At 32.6% G+C, this 15,626-nt stretch overlaps 1 protein-coding gene across 46 annotated transcripts in view; it reads left to right on the top strand.

Moving 5' to 3' along the window:
• LOC114330552 (uncharacterized protein DDB_G0274171-like) overlaps positions 1 to 15,626 on the top strand; it is a 522,367-nt gene that overhangs the window by 69,131 nt on the left and 437,610 nt on the right. For 25 of the 46 annotated variants that reach the window (XM_050643565.1, XM_050643603.1, XM_050643577.1 and 22 more), the window contains exons 1-3: positions 746 to 961; positions 1,860 to 1,967; positions 3,819 to 3,920. The exons of 20 other annotated variants lie outside the window; for them this stretch is intronic. In XM_050643565.1, coding sequence (XP_050499522.1) covers positions 898 to 961; positions 1,860 to 1,967; positions 3,819 to 3,920 — 274 coding nt within the window. In that variant the 5' untranslated portion in view covers positions 746 to 897. Of the gene's footprint in view, positions 1 to 745; positions 962 to 1,859; positions 1,968 to 3,818; positions 3,921 to 15,626 lie in introns of those variants that run through there. One more of the 46 variants, XM_050643488.1, reaches the window with a different exon arrangement.

Below are 15,626 nucleotides of genomic sequence, written 5' to 3'. Positions count from 1 at the left end.
AAATGTATTGCATTAATGCACAAACTTCAATTTTCAAATTTATCGCAGAGAAAATGTTGAAAAATAGTTTTTATTATTGTAAGTAATAAAATTCTTTTAAATTATTTTTAATTATAAACATATTTTCTGTATATTAATTTTTAATATTTTCAAAAACAGAGATAATCTTGATCAATGAGCACATTTTTTACACACTTCCTATAGAACTAATAAAATTTGTTATATGATGGGATACTGTAAAGATCTTCTTCCTTAGACTTCTACAAATATTTTAAAATCTAAAGTATCCAAATCAATCCAGTTCTTCTCGAGTTATAAAATAAATAATATATAAAAAATAAGATGCAAAAAAAGTGGAGATCATCAGATAAAATTGGAGGGTGCTAAAAAATTGATGGAATTAGAAAAAAATTGAGGGTGTCAGAAAAAATTTAGTGCGGTGACTTCAGAAGGCATTTGATTGTATTCCTCGGCGCATGGCGACGTGCAAAATCACTGGTATATAAAAAAAAAATAATATCACTGGTTTTATATTATATTATGTAATTCTATTGCCTAATAATTCTAAAAACAAAATAATCATTTATTCAAAGTATCAGTTTGAATATTATCCTACTTTAACCCCAACTTTAATCAATAATATAATGTTCTTATATTAAACAAAATATTGATATTGATTGACCTATAACTCTTTCCAATAATATTTAACATATTGTAGATATTATATTATATTCGTTAATATTCGTGTTTTTAGTTCATGGTGTAATAAATATAATCGCTAATTCATATTATTTGCTATCAGTGTTATTAATTTAATTAGCGTTGCATTCACCAAATATAAAAGCAGAAGTTTCAACTTTTGTACCATCAGTTATTTTTGTAACATACAAATTCACAATGAAATTCCTCGTACTTTTTGCCTTAGTACTTTACTGCTGTTCGGAAGTTTTATGTAATAATGGTAGGTTTTTTGTATTCTATCAAAAATATTAGAACGTTTAAAAATTAAAATTATCCAAACTATAAACTTAAGCTTTATCTCATGCTATTTCACAACGTAATATATTTTCCATTTTTGCGTTATTTTGGCGGTTATTAGGGCACTTATCACTGTATAATTATACTCTATTATAAATAATATATTATACTAATACTGTAAAATAGCAATAATTTGTACACTAAATATTATATTATTTGAAATTTAACTTATTTTAAAATAAACACTTAAAAATTATCAAATAGACATATTATTATTTTGGCTTAAATATTCGTGATACCACCAAATACAGGTTTCCTCACCATAGAAACACAAATATTGAATTGTAATATCTGACGCGTTTGCATATTTTTGGCAGTATTTATGGTGTTTTCTTGTGTTTTCTGTGATTGTAATCATTTTTAAAAGCAAAATTACCTAATTTATTCTCTATCCTTTCATTTCGTTATTTCTTTTTTGCCATTTGTTAATTATTGTCTTTTTAGAACTTTGAGGCTCTTGTTTCGTTCAATTGTTTGCTGAATTTTTTCGGTTTTATATTTTCGGTGGTCTGTCCTAATAGATTTTTGTATTTTTTTACTTATCTCTCTAAGTTCATGGCATTCTTTACTTCTATTACTTTGCATGTTCTCCCCTCTTACATTTTTTTTAAACATAATGACATAATTCCAATTTTTTGTGTAGATATTCATTTGTTAATGTTTTAGTTTGCCCCATTTTTTATGTTAACGTTTTACTTTGACAAATTTTATAAAGGTAATAAAAGATTTTGATATTTTATTATTTATAAATTTGAAAGTATATTTTTCCAATTTTAATGTATTATATAATATATATATTTATCTGAAGATTTTTGTTTCAGATAAACCTCAATGTGAAGGTATACAATGTGATATGCCAAACTGCCCTTTTGGAGATATATTGAAATATCCCGGAGAAGAAGATACTGCTTGTTGTCCCTATTGCGAACGTAAGTTAATTTAACCAAGATATTGCCACGTTAATTCTTGTCCCCATTCCATATCACCCCACACAATTACATAATTGTACACCATCTTTTTTTTCTTCAAGTACCATCTCCGCGACGGAGGACGGCAATCATCATAGCTATTCGGAATTTAGAGACGGCTACTCTGAAAATTCATTAAATGATCAAATGATGATAAATGATCAAATTTTGCGCGCCTCTCAGGTTGCTCAGCTATAATATTCTACGCGTGTCTATGCTTCTTTTTCCTTGAATCATTCCCTGTTTAATCAATTAAAGCGAGTTACACAGGGTGTCCAGAAACTCTACCGACAAACGAAGACAGGAGATTCCTCAGATAATTTTAAGACAATTTAACCAAATTTACTTGGTCGGAAAATGCTTGTTTTGTAATTAGTTTTTCTCAAATACCTCCAGCACGCGTCCAGTTAGAAACACGAAAATTGGTACGCATATTTACCTTCCAAATATAAATCGATTCCATCTATTTATAATTTCTAGTACAGGACATAGGCTTTTGTTTTGGGTAATAAAAGTTACTCTTGCTTTAAGTCGGTAGGACACACCGTTTTCTAGAAAAATCGATTTAAACATTTTTCGTCTCATGAATTTGAAAAAAAATTTGGAAAAAATAAAAAAAAGGTGTATTTTACCAACTTAAAGCAAGAGTAACTTTTAGTACTACAATAACCTATAATTGAATAGTCTAGCAAAATGGCCTCAGCGTATTCGATCGCTATTTTCATAAATAAATTTTGGTTCCAATTTCTATCTTGGGTCATACCAATATTAATTCGCTTTACCGTATCCTGTCTAAGCGTCCCCACTAGGTCTTCTTTCATCCTCTTCTCCCACTCTTGCCAGGAATAAGAGATTAGCAGGAGGTTTTCTGCCACACAACACATCATTCACTTCCTTCCACTTCATCCATCAACCTTTATTTTACTGCATGCATCTCTATCAGGTATTTAAACTTTTAACAGTGTCAACAGAATTTTACGAATTTTAAAAGGAATTTTAAGATTCATTTTACAATCCAAAATTATAAATTTATTTGCAGTAATTCCATCCTCAAATGAACAACTTAGATACTTAATTTTTGTCTAATAATAAAACACTGATAACGTTTGTTTTCTATACTTCCACAGAATTTATTATAACTAAGTGACTACAGCTGTTTCGGCAGAGTGCCTTTCTCAAGTGATATAGTTTACAATGTGTTTGTCTTTTTATGTCTTCAACTGAAGAGGTTGAGGAGTGGGGAGCTGTTTGTCTCGAGTTGGTCATTCAGAATTATATCTGTATTTTTCAGTTTATTAATTTCCATAGATTCTAAAAAAGGACTGGAAATTAATAAACTGAAAAATACAGATATAATTCTGAATGACCAACTCGAGACAAACAGCTCCCCACTCCTCAACCTCTTCAGTTGAAGGCATAAAAAGGCAAACACATTGTAAACTATATCACTTGAGAAGGCACTCTGCCGAAACAGCTGTAGTCACTTAGTTATAATAAATTCTGTGGAAGTATAGAAAACAAACGTTTTCAGTATTTTATTATTAGATAAAATGAACTTCCATCAAGTAACGGTCGAATCCATCACTTAATTTTTGTCCTATACAGTTTTAAACCCTTTTCCTCAAAGCTCCATTTTTATAGTTTTTATTCTAAATCGTTCGTTCTCCTGTATTCAGCCACTTTTGTTAAGCTTTCTTCTTTTCGTGTTTATTTTTTTTTATCTTTACTGTCCACCAATATGTTTTTTTTTTGTTTTTATGATCTGGTCATGTTTCTTTCCAATTAATTATTAAATACATATTTTTGTTTAAGATAATCCAAACTGTGAAGTTTGCGGCGATCTACCAAGGTGCGCTCCTGGATCTTCATTGAGGCTTAAACAAAATTCTTGTTGTCCCTCATGCGAACCATTCGGTAAGTTTTTTTTGTTCTTGGATTTTATGTGAATGAAATGTTATAAAACTTTAAAAATGAGCCTACAGTCTTGATATTGCGTGGCAAGGTGGGTTTTAATATTAAAAAGATCTTAAAAAATTTTGCAGGCTGATAACTTTTTTTAACATCCGCAATATTAAAAAATGAAATATCAAGTTCAAACTCGAGTTAAAAACTAACTCTTTTTTTATGGATTTTGACTTTTATTTTTATAACTTCTATATAACCTTAGCGTACATTATGAATATGACTTTTGTTCTTCTTCTATTAACGTACCCTATCACGTCCTTCACGTGGGCGATTAACATAGCATGCCTTTCTCTGTCTTGAGTTACTCTGAACAGCTGTTCTATTGTCCATATCCCTGTCTATTTCCTGATATTCTTCAACCACGAGGTTTGTTTTCTTGCAACTCCTCTACTTTCTTCGATTTTATCCATCATCACCAGTCGAAGAATGATATACCCTGTATAAGAACTAGCTTTATCGCATGCTATTTCACAACTTAATATATTTTCCATTGTTGCGTTGTTTTGGCGGTTATTAGGGCACTTATCACTGTATAATTTTACTCTATTATTAGTATATTATACAGGGTGTCCGAAAAGATTGGTCATAAATTATACCACAGATTTCGAGGTCAAAAATAGGTTGATTGAACCTCACTTAGCTATATACAATAGTGCACAAAAAAAAAGTTACAGCCATTTGAAATTACAAAATGAAAATCGATTTTTTTTCATATATCGAAAACTCTTAAAGATTTTTTATTGAAAATGGACACGTGGCATTCTTATGGCAGCAACATCTTAAAAAAAATTAAAGTGAAATTTGTGCTGCCCATAAAAATTTTATCGGGGTTTTGTTCCTTTAAACCCCCCCAAACTTTTGTGTACGTTCCAATTAAATCATTATTGTGGTACCATTAGTTAAATACAATGATTTTAAAACTTTTTTGCCTCTCAGTACTTTTTCGATAAGCCAGTGTTTATCGACGTATTTTGAATATTTGTCGAATCCACCACATATTTGTGTATAGTTAAGTACAGTAGGAAAAATGAAAGAATACCCATGAACGGACATATAAAACACGCTGTATTTTCCTGTAACCGTGTCACACAAAAAAATGGCCAGCGCAAGTACATGTAATAATTATTATTACATGTACTTGCGCTGGGCAATTTTCTTTGTGACACGGTGACAGAATAATACAGTGTGTTTTATATGTTCGTTCATGGGTATTCTTTCATTTTTCCGACTGTAAGTACGATTATAGAGACCTGTTAATAATCTGAGAATTTATTAATAATTTGCATTTTTAGGTATATTTTGAAAAAGAAGCCACATCTCGATATAAGGTAACTTGTCAAAAAAAGACTAAGAGGCAAAAAAGTTTTAAAAACACTGTGTTTAACTAATGGTACCACAATAATAGTTTAATTGGAACGTACACAAACATTAGGGGGCTTTCAAGGAACAAAACCCCCAGAAAATTTCTATGTAAATATATTAAAAAAGAAGCCGCATCTCGATAAAAACTGGATTATCGAAAAAAGAATAAGAGACAAAAAAGTTTTAAAAACGTTGTGTTTAACTAATGGTACCACAATAGTGAATTAATTTAAACGTACACAAAAGTTTGGGGGGGGGGGTTTAAGGGAACAAAACGCCCATAAAATTTTTATGGGGTGGACAAACTTCACTATAATTTTGTTTTATGATGCTCCTGCCATAAGAATGATACATGTCCATTTTCAATAAAAAATCTCTAATAGTTTTGGTTATATTGAAAACAATTAATTTTCATTTTGTAATTGTAAAGGGCTGTAACTTTTTTTATGAGCATATTTGTACTAAGGTAAGTTAGGTTCAATCGAACTATTTTTGACCCCAGAATGTGTGGTATAATTTATGACCAATTTTTTCGGGACAACCTGTATAAATACTGTAAAATAGCAATAATTTGTACACTAAATACTATGTTATTTTTGGTAACCCACGATGGGCCGGTATCCAATGCGGTGTACCAAACTGCCCAGCAGGCACAATTTTAAGACTTGTGTCTGGAGATTGTTGTCCTTCCTGCCAACCAGCCCGGTAATTACTATATATTATTCTTTTGAGTCTATAAAGGGTTGAGTTAGATATGGTTCAATATGAGTGAGAGCTTAACCAGCTTTCTATTCGACCTTATAGGTCTGTTATGGCTCATCTCTAGATTGAATTTGTCTTTTCAGTCCAACCTTTTTAACAAAGTCGGTTATATGTCTACTATTGCTTTTGTGACATTTCTGTGGCAAACTCGTATGACTCGAGTTGATAATGCTCACATGTCGTGAGCCCCTTCTTTATAACGTGCCCTATCAAGTCCCCTAGACGTTGGCGATTAACATGGCGAAACTATCTCTGTCTCGAGCTATTCTAAATAGGTGTTCTGCTTTCTTTATTCCTGTCCACTCCCGGATATTCTTCAACCAAGAGGTCTGCTTTCTACCAATTCCTCTGCGTCCCTCAATTTTACCCATCATAATAAATTGAAGAATATTATACCGGTCTCCCCTTACTACGTGTCCAAAGTAGGCCATCTTTCTATATTTGATATTATCAAGCAGCTCGCGGGTAGCATTTGCTCTCTTAAGGACTGCCACATTTGTCAGCATAGCCGTCCATGGTATTTTCAGTATACGTCTGTGCAACCACATTTCAAAGGCCTCCAAACGGTTAATGGTGGATATTTTTAATGACCATGCTTCGACACCATACAAGAGGACTGACCAAATGAAGCATTTAATCATGCGCTTTCGAAGTTGAAATTGCAAGGTATCATTACAGAAGAATGACCTCATTTTTAAAATGTCGTGCGGGCTATCTCGATTCTACATTTTATCTCTTTATCTGGATCTAGTTGTTCAGTAATATGGCAACCAAGATATTTAAAACTGGGTACTCTTTGAATTATATGACCATCAACATATAACCGTGAATCTTGATGGGCCAAACGGCTAAATACCATGTATTTTGTTTTTGAACAGTTTATATTTAGGCCAAACTCTCTTCCCACCGTGTCAATGGCATTTAAAAGGTGTTGTAATCTATTTATATCATCACTTAAAATAACTGTATCGTCTGCATATCTGATTGTATTTATCAGAATTCCATTAACTTTCACACCCCATTCCAAATTATGCAGCGCTTCCTTAAATATTCTATCTGAATATAAATTGAATAACAGTGGGGACAGTATACAACCCTGTCTGACACCTCTTTGTATTTTGCATATTTCTGTTTATTTTCCATTTATGCAAGCTGTCGCTGTTTGACGCCAGTATAATTTTTCTATGATTCGTACATCTTGATTATCAACTCGTTTATCCTTTAATATTTTAATTAATTTGTGATGTTGTACTCGATCAAAGGCCTTCTCATAGTCAATAAATACAGCAAAGATATCTTCCCTTTGATCTCGGCATTTCTGCAATAACACATTTAGTGCAAAGAGTGCGTCCCGGGTTCCCAGTCCATTTCTGAAGCCAAATTGTGTTTCATCCTGGTCTTCTTCACATTTATCTCTGATTCAACTGTGAATGATACGTAGAAAGATTTTCAAAGTGTGGCTCATAAGGCTTATCATTCTATAATCGCTACAGTTTTTTGGACGTTGTTTTTTTGGTAGGGTTATGAATTCGGACTTTAACCAATCTTCAGGGATATCACCAGTCGAATAAACATCATTGAAAAGTTTGACTAGTATTCCAATGTTTTCCTCATTTATGAGCTTTAACATTTCTGTAGGTATGTTGTCGGGACCAACGGCTTTCTTGTTTTTTGCCAATTTTATAGCATGTAGTATTTCTGATTTCAGTATTTCTGGTCCTTTACCTTCATCTAAAGTCTCCAGTTCTTCGTGTCTATCATCATTATACAGTTCATTTACATAATTATACCAGGTAGTTCGAATTTCGTGTTCGTCTATTATCATTTTTCGGTTATAGTATATATTGTTATATTCATAATTGATATAAGAAATAAAAGTTTATAATTATAAATTAAAGTCAAATTAAAATAAAGGTTTTCATTTTTCTCGAACACGCGCATGTAAATTTGGAACACCCTGTATAAAACAAATTATGTATAGGTAGCGTTTAAGAGAGTGATTCGGAGAAGTGTTTACGAACCTCGGAACAATACGACTCAAATAAACAATTAGAGTGATGTGTACAAAGAAAGTGTTCGCGGAAGGATTTGTCATTAACCACCGCTAACTAATACTCTAGTGAATAAGATAATGGGTCATTAAATTTGTAAATGTTCTATTAATGTAGAAAGTAAAATTGAAATGGGGAATACTATTTTTTCTTGAAATCCATTAAGATATTTATAAAAAGGAAAGTTGTGTTGATAAATACGGATAATTGAAAGTTGCTTGGGATTGGTTGATTTTTGAATGCTGGAAAGGGTAATTTGGAGGTAGGAGAATGGATGAGAGATATGAGGCAGAAGGTTTTTGGCGATCGAAAGGCGAAGTCCAGTGTTCGAGAAGAGTGTACAAAAAAGTGAAACGCCGGTATAGTTAGTTTGTTGTTGAAATTTAAAAAGTAAGATATCGTGGAACGAGTGTTAGGCCGAGTCGAGATAAGATATAACTCCTTGAGTCTAGAGTATCCCGGTTTTTGTTGAAGTGTTTGAAAAAGGTAGAACACGACATCAGGAGAAGGCAGGAACGAGGGCGATACGAGGCGTAGTTTTCAGAGAGGAGCAGAGGCTTTACTGGGAAGCTGGTACGAGTCGTTTGATCGCAACCCAAGATAGGAGGAAACGTGTTTTGTGTGAAGACATTGTCAAATCATCAGTAAAGGTCAGTCTACTTTGTTATGACATGAATGTATGGTTTATGTATTAAATACCACATTGAAAATTCAGGCACACAATCATTATTAAAATTTTTCATCAAACCTAAATCAATTTATCACTGATAAATCATAATAGTTCATTTTAAATAAAATAACTTTGGAGACAAAAAGAAATAAGATTCCCATGTTTGTAAATGTTATATTAAATAAAGATAGATAGATAAGATATAAGAAATATTAAGCATTGAATGCCATTTAGATAAAATAAACGATTTTATAATTTCTAATTGAAATTCATATGTGTGTATTATTTTACTCTCTTTTATCTATCCCGATTAGGAATCCACTGAGAAATATTTTGAAGCCACGAAAGTAAGTAATTGATATTATAATTTAGCCCTGAGATTGACACTATATTGGTATTTGATCTGTTTGATTAATGAGATAATCATTAATTAATTAATTAAAATAAATTACATCTGAGAACAGCATCAGATTTCAAAAATAAGATCACAACAATATATAGCATATATCGGTTATAGTATGTGGAGTTTTCTTATGATAAAGACCAGCTACTTCTCTAACTTTTTTAAACATATTAAACGTATCATGTTTTTCATTCAACTTTTCTAATTCCTTGCATTTATCCTCCATCCATTTTTCTTTAGCTACCTTTATCTTTTGTTTAATTAGTTTCTGTTTTTCTTTGTATTTTGTTTTGTTATCTTTCAGTTTTCTTCTCTGCTCCATCAATTCCAGGATTTCATCAGTCATCCATTGTTGTTTTTTGTGCCTCTGCATCGTTGTTGTATATTTTTCCATTACTTTCCAGGTGAGATCTTTAAACGTGTTCCATATTTCTGTATTGTTTTCATTTGTTGAATTCTTTAGCTGATTATTCAGGTCATTTTCTGTTAGCGTGTTGTTGGATGCTGATATATGTAATTTTGGTGTTTTGGGGCTTTCTTCGACTTTTTTGAGCTTCACTTGGATGTCAGCTATTAGAGGATTATGGTCTGAACCGATATCTGCACCAGGATATGTCGTTGATCTCTTGACACCATTCTTAAATCTCTTGTTTTCTAGAATATAATCTATCTGATTTCTAATTATATGAAGTGAGTTATCTCCTGGTCCCTTCCATGTATATAATCTTCTTTTGTGTAATTTGAACCATGTATTTGCGACTATCATGTCATGTTCTTGACAGAACTGGTATAATCTATCGCCCCTTTCATTGCTCTCCCCTAGTCCATATTAACCTATCAGGTCAGATCTTCGTCCTTGACCAATTTTCGCGTTAAAATCTCCAATAATATATGTGATTTCGTTCCTTTTTAGATGGTTAAGTGTCTGTTTTAATTGACTATAGAATGATTCAACATTATTGTCATATTTCTTTTCTGAAGTAGGGGCATATATCTGGATAACATTGACATTTAATGGTTTACTATTTAATTGGAGTATCGCTAGTCTGTCGTTCACAGGTACAAAATTTTTAACATATTTCTCGAATTTAAATGTTATAAATATGCCAACTCCATTCCTATGATATACGTCATCTTCTACACTTCCAGAATAGTACAGTGTGCCTTCATCTTGTTCACATGTTCCCGCTCCAGGCCAGCGGAGCTCACTGATGCCCATTATATCAATTTTTAAGCGTTTAACCTCTTGAACTAAGTTACCGAGCTTGCCTGCTGCATAGAGGCTTTTGACATTCCATGTGCCTAATCTGATTGTACTGCTACAAGCAGTAAAGTTTTTAAAGTTGTCGTACTTTTTAAATTGTAGGGGTTTCGTGTGGTGACGACCGAGAAGGCCCTACAGTCTGGTGCGCACCCTTCCCTGCCGGATCTTGGTTTCCGAGATCCATGATCAGTAATACTCTGATTATGTTTGGATTGCGCCATGTTAACTTTACTCGGGAGAAATAATTGGAGTGGTTTCCCGTTGCCTTCCCCAATGATTTTTCTGGTGCATTAGGTTTACTCCTGTAGGTTGGATAATCGGAATGGATTTTTGGATATTTGGTAGGAAACTTGGATCGGGACATGACCTCCCCTATTTGGGTTTGGGGGATAGCCATGGCTTGCGTGAGCAGGGTCGCGTCCCTGAAATAGATCTGACTTACACCGGGATCGTATAAGTGTATCTATCCGCTACTACTTACGCTAGATTTAGATGGGATGAGCCCAATCCCATCTAAATCTGGGCAATTATATAGACAGTGCTCCACCAACACGCGTGATGGACGATATTAAACGAATATCCAATAAATGGCAACAAGAAGCACAGAATCGTGAAGAGTGGCGAACAATGGGAGAGACCTATGTCCAGCAGTGGACAGAAGAGTTTGCATGATGATGATGATAATGATGCTCCACCTCTGGTCTTCAGATTGACAAAATCTGCAATTCGATTTCTGCCAGTCCAGTTTTATTCATGTCTCTTGAGTTAAAAGTATCCTGTTCTAGAGATCTACGATAATTTTCACACGAGTGGAGGCCACTTCTAAACGTATTGTCAAGTGGAGGACACGAGAAGAAGCACTACAGAGCAGAGGATGCCCACCAACCAGATTGACCGACGATCTAAAGCATGTTATCGGTAATTGGATGCACATCTACAAAACAGAGACAGATGGAAAGTGCTGAGGGAGACCCATGTCCATTAGTGGACGGGTACTGTTTGATGATGAGATTTTTGGATCATTTCTTCGAAGGTTCGTGTATAAAAGGCTTGGAATATTCTCTTCTTGGATCCGCCTGTTTTACTATCATTGGCAGAGTGTTTTTCCCTATCGCACCACCTAGTAAGTATACTCAATGTTTACTGCAGTGTGCTGAATAGAATACTTCTAGATACTCCTCCTGCCACCAAAATTACTGTATTATTCGTATATGCCCCTAGTACACCCCTTGTACGTAAAGTAACAGGACCAGTACTAGTAGTGCCCACAGGAAAGGAAAAAGTCTTCTTCCCTGTGGGCACTTCTTAGCTGTTTTGGTCATAATGTCCTCGCCTTGCAGGTCGGTACACTCAACCTTTTTGTCCAGAATTTCTTAGATTCAGTATTATACAGTTAATTATTAGACATCTCTTCATTATTAATGGAGTACCTGTCTGTTGCTGTAGGTTTTCGCTTTTGATCGGCATGCTGTTTGCCATTGAGTGGATACTTTTTCAATGGGCCCTGCTTAAGGCTATGGGTACATAATTCGCAAATATTTTACGTGTATCCCTACTTTTTCTGTCTTTACACGGCAAATTACGTGTAGTAAAATTCACACTGGTATTGATATGTAAACATTACTACAATGTTATTCTACTTGAAAATGTCATCATTAATTTAAAGAGATGGGTTTTGAATGTTCTTCGATAACTGTTATTTTTATAATTGGAAATTATTAATTCAGTTAATAAATGTGATAATTTTTTCACTAACTATGTATTCAGTGATTGTAATAATTTATTTGTACAACAAAGACTAATACTCAATCGAGAAAAGAAGAAAAGTGTTAAAGTGATTTTTTAATAATATATTGTTATGGAACGCTTACAATTTTGAACATCTTTAACAACAAAATACTTGGATCACAGAATATATTATCCTGGTGTATTCTCTGCTTGCATCTTCCACAAATAATACACAATAAACAACTTTTTATTAAGTTCACGTCTTAAATCAATTTTATTTATCAAATACACTATATTTCAATAATATTTAATCAACAACTCAACATATTCCCGATGCAATGTCAAATATTTAAAATTGTCACTGATTGTCAGTGTCTGACTGACAATATATGCTGACAATATTATATTCGGCTGAGTGCGTTGTAAGACAAAGATAGATTTGGAAAATATTACCACGGCATTGTGTTTATTTTTTTCAAATCCTGAAAAAACCAATAAATATTTTTGAAAAATTTAAACGCAGAATGAAAGACTAAATTATTACCGAGGGCCGAAAGTCCCTTAGAATAAATAAAAAGTTTATTTTGAATAATATATTTGAAATTAAAAATCACACTAAATTTTCTCTTAGCTTTTCACCCCTGTAACTTAATAAAATAAACATTATAGAAGTTCTCAGGGACTTTCGGCCCTCGCTAATAACGTGATCTTTCATTCTGAGTTTAAATTTTTCAAAAATACTTATTAGTTTTCTCAGGATTCGAAAAAAATGAATCCCCATTTGAATAGCATTGCAGCCGAAAATACGTACCGATCCTCTTAATATATATTTCCATTAATAATATATTAATTCCGTTATTTCTTGTTGTTGCCTATTAACTTAAGTGCTGGTAATATTTTTTAATTATCTAAGTCCATGGAGACTACTGTTCTTGTCTGCTAAGTATTAGTTTTGATAGATGTTATAGTCTTCCAGACTTCTTTGTTTTCTTCCTCTCAATTTTTTGACAGATAACCCTCTAACAGGTTATCCTTGTGAACTAAATATTTAATTTAAATTTACGATTTATCGTTATTTAATAATATTGTAATAATAGCTATTTCTTTGTTTCAGCTGACTCATAATAAATCAACGAAATATTGTAACGGTCCGAAACAATGACTTACATCAAATGAAAAATTACCAATAAACTAATGAATTATGGCAAGACTCAACTACTTTGGTTTTGTTTTCTAATCCTTCAACCATTTTCTAATCCCTTATACCTAACATAGCTAACAATACCTAATACCTACCTAACAACGGAGAATACAGAAATATAACAGCTGGAAAGAGACAAAGGTAATCAAATCAAAAAACAGACAAGTACAAGTATGTAGGTTTCATAATATCAAACAAAGGAACAACGGAAGAAGATATAAAATATAGACTAGGACAAACAAGAGATTGCTCACGAAAATTGAATCCGGCTGTAACGAGGAGTAATCCCCTCGTTATTGCAATATTTATTCCTATAAGCCACCTAATAAGTATGCAACCAGCTATACGTTCACGCGCAGAGAGTGTTGCCTAAATTTGGGACCAATTACCAATATTAGGTTGGTATTAGGGAATTCGGGTTTTAGCGTGTGGCGATACCGCTTCCGGCGAAGGGGCATGTCATATCGCCCAGGGCAGCTGTTCGGTACTTCAATTTTCGATCTTGTGGAAGCAACAAGTTAATTCTCCCGTGGCCATTGTTTGAAAGAATACGAATTTGGTTAAAATATTCATTTATTAGAGGATCAGTTTACGTTGGAAGGAGTTATATTTTTTGTTTAGGATTTGTGAAGTGAAGAGTTTAGTTTCCAATCCCTTTTTTTTTGGAAAGCAATGGGTACGTAGCCATGTTTTTTCATTCTTTTCACTGTTAAAAAAATAATCATCTAAATCATTTTAATACCATATTTAGATTATATTAAAAGCATTGCTGTCCTTCAATTATAAAATTTTCAATTCTTAAATACTTCTAATCTACGTTCTACAGAAAAAAAAAAACAGAATTCCTAGAATTACATTTTCACTCCATAAGTTTGAAATCAGTCATAATTTCATTCTTTCCTTTATATAACTCTATAAAGTAATCCTTTATTGTAATATGTATACATATCTTATTGGTTCATATGTCCTTACATTTCCGTTTTTTGTTCAAGGTCAATGACACTTACTTATAAATGTCAATAGCTCATCCTTTTTCTGTAATTTTTCCTGAAAATTTTTATAAGGTCTTTATACCTTTCTTATATGCCCTGTTTCTTGCATACTCAAGGAAAACCAGCTGATAGAAAGTTTTATGATTTTAGCCACGGAAGGAAGAAGATAAGTAGGAAATTAAGTCTTAAAGTAATTTACTTAACCTTTATGGAATAAAGCATTATTTTGGGGATTTCTTTTGGATGGAATTTGGATGTTTTTTTTGTTCTTTGGAATAGCCATTGAGTTTTCCTTGAGTATGCAAGAAACATGGCATATAAGAAAGGTATAAAGACCTTATAAAAATTTTCAGAAAAAATTACAGAAAAAGGATGAGCTATTGACATTTATAAGTAAGTGTCATTGACCTTGAACAAAAAACGGAAATGTAAGGATATATGAACCAATAAGATATGTATATTACAATAAAGGATTACTTTATAGAGTTATATCAAGGAAAGAATGAAATTATCACTGATTTCAAACTTATGGAGTGAAAATGTAATTCCAAGAATTCTATTTTTTTCCTGTAGAACGTAGATTAGAAGTATTTAAGAATTGAAAATGTTATAATTGAAGGACAGCAATGCTTTTAATATAATCTAAATATGGTATTAAAATGATTTAGATGGTTATTTTTTTTAACAATGAAAAGAATGAAAAAACATGGCTACGTACCCATTGCTTTCAAAAAAAAAAGGGATTGGAAACAAAACTCTTCACTTCACAAATCCAAAACAAAAAATATAACTCCTTCCAACGTAAACTGATCCTCTAATAAATTATTATTTTAACCAAATTCGCATTCTTTCAAACAATGGCCACGGGAGAATTAACTTGTTGCTTCCACAAGATCGAAAATTGAAGTGCCGAACAGCTATCCTGGGCACATAATAACTAACCATACAGAAGCGAAACTGACTGTCGTTTCCATTGATTGTGTGGGAACCGAAATATTTGACCTTGAGCCCTAGTTACAGAATGGAACTTGATGTTCTAAGGAATAGACCAATTCAAATGATGTGATATTTTGACAAGTAGTTATTAATTAATTTTGAAATATAAAATTTAACTATAAAATATAAATAAACTATAAAATAAAACATATATAAATATAAAATTTAACTAAAAACAACTGTCACTGTCAGTCTAAAAGTGGGGTTATACCAGTTACATTGACAC

The sequence above is a fragment of the Diabrotica virgifera genome, chromosome 1 (genome assembly GCF_917563875.1).
Source record: "Diabrotica virgifera virgifera chromosome 1, PGI_DIABVI_V3a".
Taxonomy (NCBI): domain Eukaryota; kingdom Metazoa; phylum Arthropoda; class Insecta; order Coleoptera; family Chrysomelidae; genus Diabrotica; species Diabrotica virgifera.
The sequence above is the reverse complement of the archived record's forward strand: the minus strand, read 5'-3'. Positions and strand labels throughout refer to the sequence as shown.